This window comes from Spodoptera frugiperda, chromosome 30, assembly GCF_023101765.2.
Source record: "Spodoptera frugiperda isolate SF20-4 chromosome 30, AGI-APGP_CSIRO_Sfru_2.0, whole genome shotgun sequence".
Lineage (NCBI taxonomy): Eukaryota > Metazoa > Arthropoda > Insecta > Lepidoptera > Noctuidae > Spodoptera > Spodoptera frugiperda.
The window spans coordinates 12,242,925-12,258,981 of record NC_064241.1 but is presented as its reverse complement, the minus strand read 5'-3'; the positions used below and the strand labels follow the sequence as shown (position 1 = coordinate 12,258,981).

Genomic DNA, 16,057 nt, shown 5'->3' with positions numbered 1-16,057 from the left:
CAACAACCCTTAAATTCCTAATTCTCAAAAGGCTGGCAACGCCTCTGATGTTTCGGGTATCCATGAGCGGCGGCGATTCGTCTACTCGCTACCGGCTTATATCATAAAAAAATTAATGATACATGATATGGTAATACTCTATATTATATGCCTTTTTCAAGCGAATTAGCAATTATGAATAGTAATTAATTTATTAAGAATTAAGTACTTAAGTCTACTACCTCGGCACTATTTCATATTCCTTCCTAGTTCATCGATACTGGACCATGAGGATCAAAATTGAGATCTCATCATTGGTTTTAGAATTTTACGCTCCTCCAATTATTATTAACAAAAATCCATAACCTTACATTTCCTTTGTTAACAGTAATATGATTTCTAGAACTCATAAACTTAACCTTGTATTACTATGTAAATAATTAAGTAGTATGTTATCAACCTCATGTTCTATGTTCACAGATTAAGTAAAATGAGTAAATATAAAAGGAAAGGGTGCGGGCATATTTAAGATAAAATTTGATAAGTCCAGTGTGTGATACCATCAATGTCCATTTGTAAATTTTGATTGATTTTATTTTGCACCGGTTTTTGCTTTTTGCTAATTAGAACAGTCCTATTTTTAGAATCGATATCATCTTAGCAATGTTCTCGGTATAAAATGAGGCATTAAGATAAAAGTAGAGTAATTAGGCATATCGTATCATGGTTTTAATAGCTCATTTGGTTTATTACTATTCCTTCAGTACAGGTTTCTGTAGCTAAGACGTTAGTTACATTGTAATTGTTTTCATGTAACTACACATATGTACTTATCAATAAAAATCATTTTAGGTATACCTATTACATATCATCATTTAAGTACCTTTCCTTCGGTCGGGTTAAAAGCTCTATCAACCGATAAATTCTTTGTCAATGTTTCTGTAAATAAACTAATACTACAATTTTATTACTTCTTATATTCCCCAAATAGGTGCCAACTTATTGTTCGTGAAACCTAATTTTAAATTTAAAGAAACCTCAACAAAAAGTAGGAAAATAAAAAAAATAGCTAACGCAACCAAAAAAAATGCCACTAGCAAATATTTACCCGCGAACTCATTCATATCACCTTAAACATTTCTACATGTTCAGCGTAATATCAAAATTTCTCAGCGCGCATGCTCAGTGTTGACCAACCGCGCATGCTCAGTGCCGCGGCACGCGCCTCCATGACAGTTGTCCATCGTTCCTGACCGTATGTCACGAACATAGGTACCTATTATCACTCGGAACTTTAGTGCGACCGTAGCTTAGTACCAGTGGGACAACGCACCGTGCAACTGTCCGATAAAAAAAAATAAAAACACGACAAAATGTATAAAACGTTTCGGTGTACTCATATCCATATTAGTCTCGTGTCGTGGGTGTCACAGTGAACATTATTATATTAAAATAATAATTAACCAATAATAAATAAATCGATTAACAATACATAATATTTCGCGTAAATAAATAAACAATAAGTGGTATAAATTTAAAAAATAAGTTTTGACATAAATAAAAAAAATGTTTGCGATCTTAGTGTTGTTTGTGGTCAGTTTTGCAGGTGGGTTTTTTTTCTTTTAATATTTTCTTTAGGATGTTAATTAAAAAACATAGTATTTATTTTCTTAATATAGATTACATTCAAGCTAAATTTAAGTCAAGCTTAATTACAAAGTAAAATACATCTAAGTAAACATCACACGCAACACAAATATTAACGTTTCTTGACAGTTAATTTTAAATTAGTAAAGTTTACTTAATTAATGCTTTAAGTTTAACCTAGTTTAAAGTTCATGTCCAAAATATTATTTATGGGACAATGAAACTCTGTATTAGGTTAATAACTCAAAACCTTTAGGGCTTTTCATACGCAGATTTACAATAAGTAGTAGTACGTAAAATTGTAATTTGCGGATTTTGTCAATAAACAAAATGTCGTGGATATCTGTTTGATTTTCATTTAATATTTACTTTCTTTAATCAAATACAGAATTATTAATATTAATCAATATTACAAGTAATGTTATAAATATACATAGGTTAATTCAAATATCGCACAGAAGTTTGTTATATTTACGCATTGTTAAAAGTAGTTTCAAAATATTGACATAACGTTTCCCGCCATATTTTATGTCAACCGTATTTTTTTTTTATCTATGGCGTAAGATAATTGTATGAATGTAATCTAATAAAAATATTTGATTGTTTCAGATGTAACTCTGCAAGCTGAATGGACCTACAGCCGTGAGTATTTTTTTTTATTGATCAAATAGTTTATTTTTGTTCCTATATCATACCGCACCCTTAGAATGAAAGTGACCGAATCCAAAAACTGCAAGTTGTGGAAAATGAGCCAGAAAGTCTCAGAAAATTATAGTATTGAATACATAGGTACATTTTCCGTATTCCATGACATACGATTGATTTTTTACTAGAACCATAATCCGATTAGTTCTTTGATTGTAGAGTATATTTTATAACGCCAGTTTATGATAAAATCGATTGTTACAGAAATTTTTAGTTAAGTAACTTTAATTCTAAGGGTGCAATTAGTTCTTACTTATTTCGGAATTTACTTAAAGTATAATATTTAAATTAGTTTGTGAAATAGTACGAATGCGAAATAATGCCGAATTTTGATAGCGTTTTTATTTAAATCAAGTTACCATTATATTTATTTAAATTACTGCTAAAATATTTGAATCTAATTAAAATAGTGAAATGCTGTTACTTTAAAAAAAAATACTTTGTGCGAAATAAAAATTACACAGGTAGATAAGTAATTCGGAATACATAATCATGCTAAATGTCGTTGTGAGGTACGAAAATTTCTAAAATTAGAACTGAAACGATATTTTGCCTTTTATTGCATTACCTATGAATGACAAGTCAAAAAACAATTAAGTGCTAAATTAAAATAATTAATGATAAATCAATGACAATTTCGTCAAGAGTTTATGAAAATACTTCAACGAATCATAGAAATTGATAATTAAGAGTGACTTATCACTAAGTGTTCTGATAGCTAGACTTAAGTACCTCCTTACCTATTATTATAAACATCCAAAACAACATACCTATATTCTAATTTCGACACTTGATTTAGATAATAATATGATACCGTTAGCATCATTTCTAAGTCAAAGTCAAGGCATTTATTCCAATTAATCCTTAATTAGGCACTTTTGAAACGTTAAATTGAATTATCCGTCAGTCTGTCTATCAGTGAAGCTAGGTGCTGGTGTTCTGGAATTGTCCTCTATTTTCTAAAATAAATACTGGATCCTTTTCGAATCCAGCCGTCTCGTGGATTTCGGTCATCTAGCTAAAAGGCGTCCTAGTACACGATATTTGCGTAATTGTAGTCCTACGGTACTAGTTATAATAATAATATTATAAATGCAAAAGTTTGTATGTTTGTTTGTTACTCCTTCACGTCAAAACGGCTGAAGAGATAGAGATGAAATTTGGAACAGTGGTAGATTATGGTCTGGAATAACACTTTTAACCCACGGAAACCCGAGTGAAACCGCTGGCATAAGCTTAGTGTAGTACATTTATACATTGTTTACTCTGTCTTTCAAAGAACTGGCCTGCCTATCCCATTGGGGATTTACCTTTATGATGTTACATACTCCACAAACTTATCACATTTACAATGACTATTATAACTCTTCAAATGGTCATAAGTGCTTTAATAAGTAATGAAATAGGCACTTGAGGGTACACACCTATTTATATTGGTTTAACAGACAGATTAGTCACGCCTAGGAACAATTGGCGTACCTAAATTAGATCTATCTGGGAATTAAACGGTCAAAAATTATGTAGGGCCATCGAAATTGCTTATGGCGGAAGAATTTCGTTTCCCACACCCTCGTACCTACGTGTGAGATGGGACACTGGGGTGGGTTTTAGTCAGTAAGAGTTTGACAATCTTTTTCGTCCTCCTCAGGTGACCTCCTAAATAGACTTAAAGACATAAAACAATAATAAAGTCTCGAACTGACCAAGAACAGTTGACAGTATACCGACGTGAATTTAAGTTTCTGTCTCATAAAACTCTTTTTCGAAATGATTAAATAACTTTATTAACCATGATACTTATATTGGATATGAATACCAAGTTTCATTAAAATCGGTTAAATAGTTTCCATGAACTTGAACTTCAAAGTTTGTATTGAAATTACTAACATAACCTTCAAGTGTCAAAATGCACCGCATTACTGGTGCATCGCTAGCGGAGTTCTGGCCTTGAATAGTTTTATGTCGACAATCGTTAAACAATTTTAGTTTTATTTTTTAAAAAACGTTGCCCCACATTAGGATTTTCTCCTGTGTCGTGGGTGCGTTTACAAACATACAATTTCACATGCACATGACACCCAGACCCGAAACAACAATTTGTGGATCACACAAAGAGTTACTCCGTGCGGGAATCGAACCCGCTACACGTTGCGCGGCAGCCGGTTGCCCAGCCACCGCACTAACCGTGCAGTCAATTTTTTTAGTTACCATGTTTTCGGGATATGCAACGTTAAGGTATCCCCGAAAAGGTAGGCAGAGGTGCACATTATGGCGCGTAATGCCACTGTACAATATACATACACCCACTTTTCACCATCTGTGTTATATTATGTCCCATGCAATAAAGGGTGAGCCTATTGCCATATACTAGGTACCATTCCAGACACCGTACTCCTTAGAATTTTTTCATAACGAATCCTAGACCCCTTGCCCGGCAGTCGCACTTACGACCAACGTAGCACTCAACTTTGGGACTCATAAGTTCATAACATAATTGATGAAAACTATATTTGAAACCGTATATACCTACATACATCTACTTACTGTCACGCAAGCATGTTAGGTTACGTTCCTTTAAGCGCAAACTAATTAACACAATTTTCAATATTTATAAACTTACAAGTACATCAATATTGTCCAAGAAAGTACTAAGAGTATAATTATCTTGATCAGCATTTAAAGCACCTAATAATAACTCGTAAACTGGTTTTAATCTTGCTTGTCAATCTCACTCATAGTTACATGTTTGTAGCGGCGTGCAAAGACAGGTGCAGTTTTTGTTTTTATATTGTAGGGTACTTTTCCACCAGAGATGCGCTATGCTACGTTGCTGGGATGCGTTTGGCTTCCACCAATTATTTTCATTGGTAGACATAGCTTAGCACTGGTGGAAATGGACTCAGCTTAGCTATGTGTTTGAGATGCAATGATGCGTGCTATGCATGGCTTCACTACTATCGATACATCGCATACTCGAGATTTTTTTTCCACGGGAATTCAATGGTAATAAGGAAATCATAATAATATCCAGACCTTATTTAACTTGATTCGATCGAATTCGACCAGAATTAACACGTGCATTCAAAGATATCCATCTTTAATCACAAATTCTTTTCAGTAATTATTCAGAAAATAATCAAAAATGTCTGATTGATTATCCGAACAGATTATAGTCATCAGACTCAACAATTACATTTGGAAGAAAAAAGATAAATACAAAACTTAAATACCTACTTATGCAATGACATTAAGTTTTCATCATAATCCAATAATCGATTTAAATAAATATAGGAAGGATTATTTTTTCGAAAACGATTAACAGCTAAAATTAATTATCGAACTCAATTCCTGTGGATTATGATTATATTCATGGCATTACTTACTTTAGAATTAAATCAATGATAAACCAAGGATGCAGGTGGCGGCTTGTCGTTCTACGTGGAGGACTAAGGGGGAGGCCTTTGTTCAGTTAACGCCTTTCGGCTAATGATGATGATAAAATCGACTTTATTAAGAAAAAACAGCCCAAATAAAAAAAATTGCCTTAAATTAAATTAATTTAAGAAACACAAATTTTGGCAATGATAAATAGAATTTGGCATAATAATAACATACGACATAGAAACAATAATATATACGACAGTTACTAAATTAATTCTTTGTTCCAGACCAATCCGCTTGGCCAGGAGTATGCACCGCAGGTCTGGGTCAGTCTCCGATCAACATTATGACTCAGGACGCGATAGTGGACAAGCACCACGCCCACATCCGCGGCCCTCTGGTCTTCCGAGGATACAACGATGTGGCGCTGTACGGATCCAATAATGGACACACAGGTTGGTACTAAATCTTTAATTGGTCTATTTCAGAACTCATTTTTTGTGGTATTAACCCGTAAACGAGCTGACGGATCACCTGATGGTAAGCAATTGCTACCGCCCATGGGCACCTGAAACACCAGAGGCGTTACAAGTGCGTTGGCGACCTATATAGAGCTTTAACATTAAGTAGACGTAGAGGGTTTAATCATCAGCTGGAAAATGTCCATTGCAAAAAATAGGTCTGTCTCTTGTTTGGCAGGCAGCTTGGAGTTTGAATAAAGGTTACCGAGAAATTCGAAAGTTTTAGGACAAACCCAGATTGTGTTACTATTGTTCCATTAAAATAGGAATGGGCTACTTGACAAATATAAAGATAATTCTAGTAAATTTTCTTTGACTCCTAGTTGGATTCCAGAACAAAAATTAATATTAGCTCTTCAGAAAAATTTATGAGGCTTCGAGATGTCAGAATGCCTACTTAAAGAGAAAAATGTAGGGGAGTGAAGGAAATAGGGAAAGGAAATTAAATGGAAATGAAGTTCCGGTATAGCTGCGGATGTGTGTTATGATGTATTCTGTATATTCCTTGACTTGCGTTTAATTGAAGGTCCTTTTGCTATAAAAAATATTTTCAAAAATTCTCAGTAGCCAATAGAACTAAACCAGCTAGGCTTATTCTGTAATTGTCAATTTGAAACATTCGAAGTGAGCTTCATCGCATTCTCGCCCGTCATTGGTCGAGATTATTCTCACGACCAATGACATGGCGGACCGCGATCGAGCTCACTAGGAATGTCTTAAATTGACAATTACAGAATAACCTTTTTGATGACAGGGGGAATACTTCAAAAGGCGCCTAGCTTTTTGGGGCTAAAAGACGACGGAGTGTGGGATTTTTACCTCACTAAAACCACTCCGGTAGCCACCCTCTACACCTGTAAGGAGCACCGGGACCTCTTAGTAGACCTGCTCCGGAGAATTACAGAATAGCCTAGCTGATATTGGCCTATGTTTATTACGGGGGACTCATAACAAGTTCCTTCAATAAAAATCACCCAATATGATTCGAAGCACAATATAAACCAGACTTTCCCTTCCAGTGAAATGGTCTGGAGTGGCTGGTGGTCCGGCACCGGTTCTGTCTGGTGGTCCTCTCAGGGGCAACTACACGTTCCTGCAGTTCCACTTCCACTGGCTCTCCGAACACGCCATTGATGGAATGAAGTAAGTTCACTGTCATATTTTATAGCATTATAGTTAAATCAGTATCCTAAGTATGAGTTTGCTTTTATCAAACGAAGACGAAACGAGAGCGCGTTCGGTGCTTTAATTGGTTGGTTATTTCGCACCGGTCGTTTCGATCACTTTAAACGTAAAGCAAACTCATATTTAGGTTACTGTATTTACTTACGGTAGATATTATGTTGAAATTAAAGAGCTTTTCTTTCGTTTCATTGATTTCACAAATCAGTAAGCTATAATTATTTTTCAGTGATAGTTTCAAGAATTATGGAGGTTCTGGAGTATTATTTAATACGTTCTTATTGCATCTTTAATAACTAGAAAGTTATACAAATAACTCCATATATTTTTTTACTAACCATCGTCAATTGTAAAACCTCAATTGAATTACCAAACAGTTTATAGAAATAAATTCAAATTCAATTTATCCATTAAATGAAAATACCAACATAAAACGTACAGCAAGCTTTGAAAACGTATAGTATTGCCATAAGCGAAAGCTAAGCAACAACTCCTTTCATCAGGGTATCTTTTCACGGATCTTTCAGCTGTAAAAGGGTGACCTTTGCCTTTTCAGCTTTTCAGTCGAAGTCCCTTTTCTCTCTTAACGAGGCTTGCTACGTGACTCTGCATATTGACAGTAGCGCGGGGACCTACTACAATTTCTCGAAACGGAATTTTGTTTCCAATGTCATTTCGTTATAAATAATATCGATTGCACGGTTGGTGCGGTAGCTGGACAGTTGGCTGCCGCGCCACGTGTCGTGATTCCCGCATGAAACAATTCTTTGTGTAATCCACAAATTGTTGTTCCGGGTCTAGGTGTGACGTGTATGTGAAATTGTATTTGTATAAATAGAATAACGACACAGGAGAAAATCCTAGTGCGTGGCAAAGTTAAAAACGTTTCATTAAAAAAAGAAGTAAAAAAATGAGACTTTATCTACTCTGTAACTTTTTTGAACTCGTACGAAGAATTGGACGCATAGAAAATTGTAATAAATGAATGGAATGGAAAAATTATGTACCTAAGTATGTTTCTGCACCGGATTAACTAACGGTTTACCGGGGCTCCAGCTCGAAAAGCAGGAGTAGGAACGGGGTGGTTTTAAGTCAGTAAGATGACAATATCTTTTTTGAGATTGGATGATATTCCCCTCTCAAAAATAAAATGTATGTTTAGTTATTTACCTATCCGTGCTACAGATTATTCTTCTTATTTCGAAGAACTGTAGTAGGCCTCCAGTTTTTTGGCAACGTTAACTTTACATAACGGTTATCCAACGAAACTGTTATTCAGCAAATCGTTGTTTGTGTTTACAAACGCTGTGGGTTTTATTGTTTGTTTGGGTTGCAGTTTATTAGCTAGTTAGTAATTTTATTTACAGGCAAATTATTTAATTTCCTTAGTTTGAAGTTAGTATCATTTCTAGGAGTATCGTTCGTGTTGTCGTTTATTGGGGTAGAAAGATTTGATTTTTCGAAATAAGTTCAGCCTTTCTCTTTCTATACTGTGTACCTAGGATAATTTTAGTATAGTTTAATTAAACTTAGGTATATTTGTATTCAGAAACCTTTGACTATTTTTACAGTCAATGATGACAAATAAAATTAATAAAAAATAACCATTTGACGCACTTCTTTAGAAAAACTGATTACCTTTTTTAATTATAATGTCTAATCTTAATAATCAGTGCTAAAAATGACTATAGGTACCTACTACGTATTACTCATTGGTTAATTAATATAATTATGAAAGTGCGTTGCGCCTGCGTCAGTAATTTCGGAGTATCTTAGAAACCTTGATATTGTGATAAAGATGTAGGAAATTAGTAATTATGTAATGATTAGTAGGCTGTTCATATTTATTATCATAATTATCACATATGGAAGATAATTATAGCCTAATTAAATCGTTTATAAAAATCTCTTTTTAAATATGTGATGGATTTAATTTAAACTAAATTAGTTTTTCAATTTTGAAATAGGGTATAGGGATGACAAATTTTTATTTCAAAGTCCGAAGTCCGTCTTGTACAAGATTTATTGAAAACATTAGACACGTATTTTTTATTTTCTTTCAAAACTTTATGTTTTCTAAGATATATCGATTTAACGTATCGATTTGACGTCACTTCTATGTACGTTTTATACTAAGAAATAAAGTAGTTCCCTCCCACTCCTAAACTTTGATTAGTTTCTAAGTATTTTTTGTTACAGAACTAAATAAAAAAAAACGTGTCTAATATTTTTACATTAATGACGGACTAATAAGATTTTTAATTTCCATACTCCATCATCATCCCCATTGTCTCTTTTCACTCACTTCCCACTGTCACACATATCATCTTCCCACAGACGAGACGAGTCTTTAAAAAAACATTTTACGAAACAAACACAGACAGGCACACAAGTACGTATGGAATATTCTTGAACAAATCATCACAGAAATATTCGAAAAAGATTAAATCTTAAACAAATGATATAGTGCGGTATTATGTCACGTAGATAAGAGGGCATCAGTAGAGTTTGTTCAGACATTACCCGTTTGTTTAGGAGCCTGTGATTGGCATTTATTTGTTCACTAAACCCAAAAACTCTAGTCTACAAGACTGTTTAACTTAAAACAATATGTTTGCGCACGTGGACTCTAATAAGATAATAATTTCGGATACCATTTTCCTTCTTTTTATCCCCAAAAAAAGATCTCGAAAGGAAAGATGCTGAAAGTCTTTTTATTACCTTTTTTATAGTAGAGAAAACCCCGAGATAAAGAGAGTAAATAATTATCAATTAAATAAAACAAACGAGCTACCTGTTTAATGACATGAATATACAGTAATTAGGTATGTGTGCCTACTATCTGTGTATAAATAGTATTTAGACTATTTACTAGTCAAAACATCACATCATACAGTTCGTTATTTTCGGAAATAGATGCTCATTTTGGAATCTAGATTTCAGTAATAAAATTACTCTTTTCAAAATGTAGGTAATCATCAAAATCGTATAATAATACGTAAAAAGTAGCTTTCTACAGCATCATCAGCTTATAAGTGACCACTGCTGACCAAAGCCTCTTCTCACATGGAGAAGGTTTGAGCATTAATCACCACGTTTGCTCAATGCGGGTTGGCGATTTCAAACTTATAATTAGAAATTTTAAGCCTAGGTTTCCTCGCGATGTTTTCCTTCACCGTTTGTCAGGGTTGTCTAAAATAATTTAGAAAGTACATACTTATAACTCGGAGAACGTCAGATTGGTACTAGAACCCGCACTCATACATGAAAGCAGGTGTCTTAAACCTCCGGGCCATCACGACATCTTTCTACATACCTACCTGTATATTAATGGAAGTATTCTTCCTCAGATACCCTCTGGAAGTCCACATGGTGCACATCAAGACTGGTCTGACCCTCGACGAGGCTCTGGCGCGAGCTGATGGACTGGCAGTCATTGGAGTCTTCTTTATGGTAAGCAGTGTTTTAGCATTGGCTTATCATGATTTGCCAAAGAAAATGGAATAGTTGTCAGTTTAATAATTTTCTTGTCTAAAAACCTATATTACCTATATATATAAAAAAATGCGAATTCTAATCATAGATAACGAGAGTATTTTCTGAGGAAGCCGAAATTATTGTTTCAAGAATTTATTTTGTGAAATTAAACCCATTACCAAACCGGTCTATGATATTTCGAAAAAAATAAAACTCACCAATATCAATAGTCGCTCTCACAGCTTTCGATGAAGCATTTTTTAGTCTCTAACGCTACCATCCTCTCCATAGATGCACAGAGGATACGGCAGTGACCGTGCTCTGGAGGAGATCATTCCAATGATGCCCTACATCGTCAACAGCTCACAGAACAACACTGAGCCACGAAGAATTGACATCACGTAAGTCCAAAATATCTTTCTAATGAACACCATCCTTTTAAACCCAGTTATTGAGAGATTCTAATTAATAGCTATCTTGGTACAATCTTTTACTAATTCAGGAATTTGAGTGATAGAAAATATTATAGACTGCGACGTTCATTGTCACCTAGTTGATTCCTACAATCGAATTAAACGTAGCTAGATGAAGATTGACATATCAACTGTCAACTTCAAGTAGCATTTGAACTCGTTCGTTCAAATGCTACTTGATTTTTTACTCATTTTCGAGTTCGACTTCAAATTTCATCTAATTTCACAATTAATTGCGATGACCAAATATACATATCAGATAACCGTAACTACATACACCAATATTTCAACTTTACGTTGTACCTAATACGTGACAAGTACCAATAGAAAACATTAATTACCAACACCCATCACCCTCATGATTCTATTTACACAACTACTCAAAAATATAAACAACAACTTAATCAGCCATTCAAATTAAGAGAAAAATGCGGAACAGCGGTAAACAAAGTACAAGTAGATACCAAAGTACTAGACAATGTTATGGTTAAAGGGACGGAAGATAATACTGGAACTAATGCTTAGGGCGTAAGACAATGGCAGGTAGTTTTAGTCGCGCTTAAAGAAAACACGAATCAGGTAAACTCCGGAAAATTCCATTAGCCTTCGGAATTCCATGTAAGTAGCTCACGTAGACAGTAGATGCAATTTGATGAGGAGATAGTTGTGGAGAATTTTAAAGAAGTAGTAGTACGTACGGTGTTAGATACTGTAATTAAATAGTGTACACCTAAAGACCCTTAAATACTAAACTGCCTCGTTGGTCAGTGGTCGCAAGTGCGATTGCCGGACAAAGGGTCTTGGGTATTCCTGGTTCTGTAAAGTATTACTGGGCCTTTTTCCGATTTCCGAAAATTTCTCAGTAGTAACACGGAGTCTGGAATTGTACCCAGTATGTGGCAAAATACTCACCCCATATTTACATGAGACTTATAATACAATTGGTGAAAAGTGGCTGTACATTGTATAGCGGCATTATGTGCCGTAATGTGCAACTCTGCCTATCCCTTTGAGGATAAAAGGCGTGACATTGCACCTAAAGACCCTAAAATGAAACCGAGCACAAATCACAATTTAAATCACCATAACCAACAGAAACTGCTTTCTCGTTGACTTGTGTTTCTAATAATTTATTTGTTTGTCCAACAGACGACTGCTGAGCAGTGAGCCTCAGTCGTACTACACGTACCACGGCTCTCTCACCACTCCCTTGTGCCAGGAGGTTGTCACCTGGATCGTCATGGACAAACCGATCTACATTTCTCCTGACCAGGTAAGCATTTTGAACCAGTATAACAGGGTATATTTTTCATGAATCCTATATTCATCATCAAGGTCATTATGGTTTTTCTAAAAACCTTTTTTGAAATTTGAACTCAAATTCTTTGAACCAATTTCCCACATCACAAAGATACTTTAAATTGTCAAAAGTTATTATTAGTTCTAATTCATCAGCTATTGCATTTTACCTCACAGATAAGCATTACCAAAAGTGTAAGTTACTCCTCTGCACAAAATTACACTTCTCTTTTAACACCTGTTTTGTCTTTGTCCTCTAGTACGCACTATTCACCAAGGTCGATGTAGGCGGATACTACAACTACCGAAGCCTTCAGCCCAGGAACAACAGAGTGGTGTACCGCTCCATAGCCTCCTGTGCTTCCATCTTAGCTCCCACCCTCCCAGGAACCCTCATCAGCCTCTTCTCTTGCCTCTCTACCTCCCTTGCTGCAGGAGTCAACAAGGGTGTTGGAGCATTCTTAAACATCAAGCGGAAAATTTTCGGAGCCCCTGTCAAGAATTGCGTGAAGGCAAAATAATTATGGTCTTGTATAACATTATCTACAGGATTTAAAGGTAAATGTGCTAGAATGTGTGGTTTAAAAGTGCTTATGGAATAAGGTCTATAGACCAATATCTATTGGTCGTCCATTATAAATGGTCTATATGCTTGTAATTGTTGCTACGAATACGTACACTTAGCGACATTTACAAGACCCATAGCACTTTAATCGCTTAGAGCGCCACCTAGGAAGTGCAAAAACAATCCATAGTTGCCAGAATATTATAGTTTATTTATTAAGCTGCCAAATTAAGTTAGTAGAAGTAGCGTTGAAGATTGGAAGATGTAGCAAACTTCTTAAATGAAATGTTATCTATTTTGAAAGTGCCATAAATCTCTTACTAATGAGAAGTTTTGCTATATTTTACAGCATGCATATCGATATCTTAATTGACAAACCAGCTAACTACTTATGAGCAATTTTTTCAGGAGACACTTAACTCTATCATAATTTTAATTTCATAGTAAGTAAACAAAAGAAAAAAAAATGTCGAAATGTGAAGTTGTCTGGTTTGCCAAATAAAGGTATTGATATGGGCTATGAAGAAATAGATTTAAAATTATTTCTAGGTAGAATTATTCGACAATTTTAGGCAAACGAAGTAGATATTTAACAACCAATTATCTCAAAATTTTAGACTTCTTTATGAAAAGTAATCATTATTGTCGATCAGTGATATCGCTAACGATACAGATATGCTAAATTCAGGAGATTTATTATAGCAGAATGTAATCTCAATATAATTATAGAGAAATATTTGCTATCGAAACCTTATCACTGATTTCTAGTCATCAGCAATATAGATTACGCAGTCTCGCTTACAAATGCACGCGTCGATTAAAATCTTAAAACATACAAAATTGGTTTCTAAGATCACTCTTTTCGATTATAATGTAATTAGTTCTGGATTAGAACAGTTATTGTTCCGCGTTTCAGTGTGATTTAAAACAAACCTTGATTTGGGCTATGTTATCTGTTTGACTGAGAGATTGGCGTGTCGCGAGTGAGATTTTTTGCATGAAAATATTATAATTATTGATTCAAAGTTAGGGTGAAATATGAACCATAACACTTTAACTGCCAACAAAAATCTGTTGAAGGCAAATCCTCTGCTAACGCCGGTCACTTACTTTTGCCCCCCATGTCGTTTAATGGGTTAATAAGCAAAAAAAAAAGATCTATCGGACACTCTTCAAACAGCGGCAGAAACATTAGACCTGAAAGCCAAAAGCCAAAGTAATTGTTTAGGATTTAAGACCCAATAACTAAACACGTTAAGATCGGTTTTAGAATACCAATACTCGATTCTCCAACCACGTGCATACAACTATGAACTTCTTTAAAAAAATGATTAACCCTAGAAAGATAATCATATTGTGTAGTACGGAAAAGATACTCATGCGTAAAATTTACGCATGTGTTTTATTTAGCTGTAGGTTGTTGTTTATTAATTTATTTCAATAAAATTGTATGTTATATATATTGACACATATATAAGAATAATTTAAACTGCCGATAATATATTTATAAATATGTTTTTAATAAAAAATAACCAAACTTATAAACTGCAGTCATAAATCAAATAAACTTTTTAACATTTACTTTTACTACTATAAATTATTTTTAACCATGATAATCAGCCTTTTTTTCACATAATCAACAATAACAATATCCTATACATATTATAGGAACATAGAATTCTATAAAAATCAGTTACAAACAGTTTTGGCACATTACAAGACGCATTTGCCCTTCGCCTTATTTTAGAAGGGCAAAAAGTACAGTAATTTCCTTTTTTTCTATAGGTTCTTCAGTATTTTCTTCTGTCTACTTCTAAGTCATCTATAAAAGCTACTTTTGTGTCGCTCTGCACGTCATCTTCACTCTCATGGTCACCTACTTCACTATCAGTATCCTCACAGGGAAGCTCGTCGTCACTTTGCATGAAACTGGCCAGGATACGGTCTTCGTCCAGATTACTACTTCCCATTGTTGCACCAATATCTATAAAAGAAACTGTTAATGTCAGTAATGATATACAATTACAATAACATCAAAAAAATTAAAAATATATTACACTAATCAAAATCATAAAAGTCACGTAAAAGATAATCATGCGTAATTTTAACGCATGGGGTCGTTATATCTTAAAATCGGTTATACTTACTTTACTGACAATTGCGTCATATGGAAGCTCCCAGCAACGAATGAGATGTCCTAAACGCACATCTATGGATTCCCACTATTAAGAAAGATAGAGCTATATTTCGCAAACGCATGCGTAATTTTTACGCAGACTATCTTTCTAGGGTTAAATCTGAAATCTAGATTACCATCTTTGTAGGTACGATAGGATCAAATGTATATAACTCACGTGCGATTTCATTAAATAGGTAATGACGAAAGTATTTTATAACACTGCATTAATTAATCATCGTAAAAATAGGTACAATACCTAGATGACTAATTTGATCATGATGCTGATGTTCTTGTATTCAAAAACTATAGAACAACCATACAAAACAATGTGCCACCACTAGAAAACCACTAGAAAAATGTGCCAAATATCAGAACTTTAAAACTACATATATTATGCTACTAACAGCAAAATGCTAATTTTCAACTTTATCATAAAACCACTAAAGTAACTAGTCCAATGAAAATTAAAACAGATTGTTGTAATTATCATCATCACGCCTTTTATCCCCGAAGGGTAGGTAGAAGGGTGAACAATGTGCCCCCACTTTTCACAATTTATGTTCCATGTACCAGCTAATGAGAGGTATTCTTATAATTAGTATTGTATTAATGAAATTGCACGGAGATATACTAACTATAGTAGAAATAA

The 16,057-nt window shown here is 34.3% G+C and overlaps 2 protein-coding genes across 2 annotated transcripts in view; one reads left to right on the top strand and one right to left on the bottom strand.

Annotated features, from left to right (window-relative positions):
• Positions 1-16,057, bottom strand: part of LOC118269965 (FAST kinase domain-containing protein 4) — a 96,438-nt gene that overhangs the window by 50,512 nt on the left and 29,869 nt on the right. The gene's annotated exons all lie outside the window — the stretch shown is intronic.
• On the top strand, positions 1,267-14,574 carry LOC118269972 (putative carbonic anhydrase 5). The gene is made up of 8 exons (XM_035585377.2): positions 1,267-1,585; positions 2,236-2,268; positions 6,000-6,167; positions 7,253-7,376; positions 10,766-10,868; positions 11,184-11,293; positions 12,515-12,638; positions 12,925-14,574. Exons 1-8 carry the CDS (start codon positions 1,546-1,548, stop codon positions 13,183-13,185), a joined length of 963 nt encoding a protein of 320 aa, XP_035441270.2. The 5' UTR covers positions 1,267-1,545; the 3' UTR covers positions 13,186-14,574.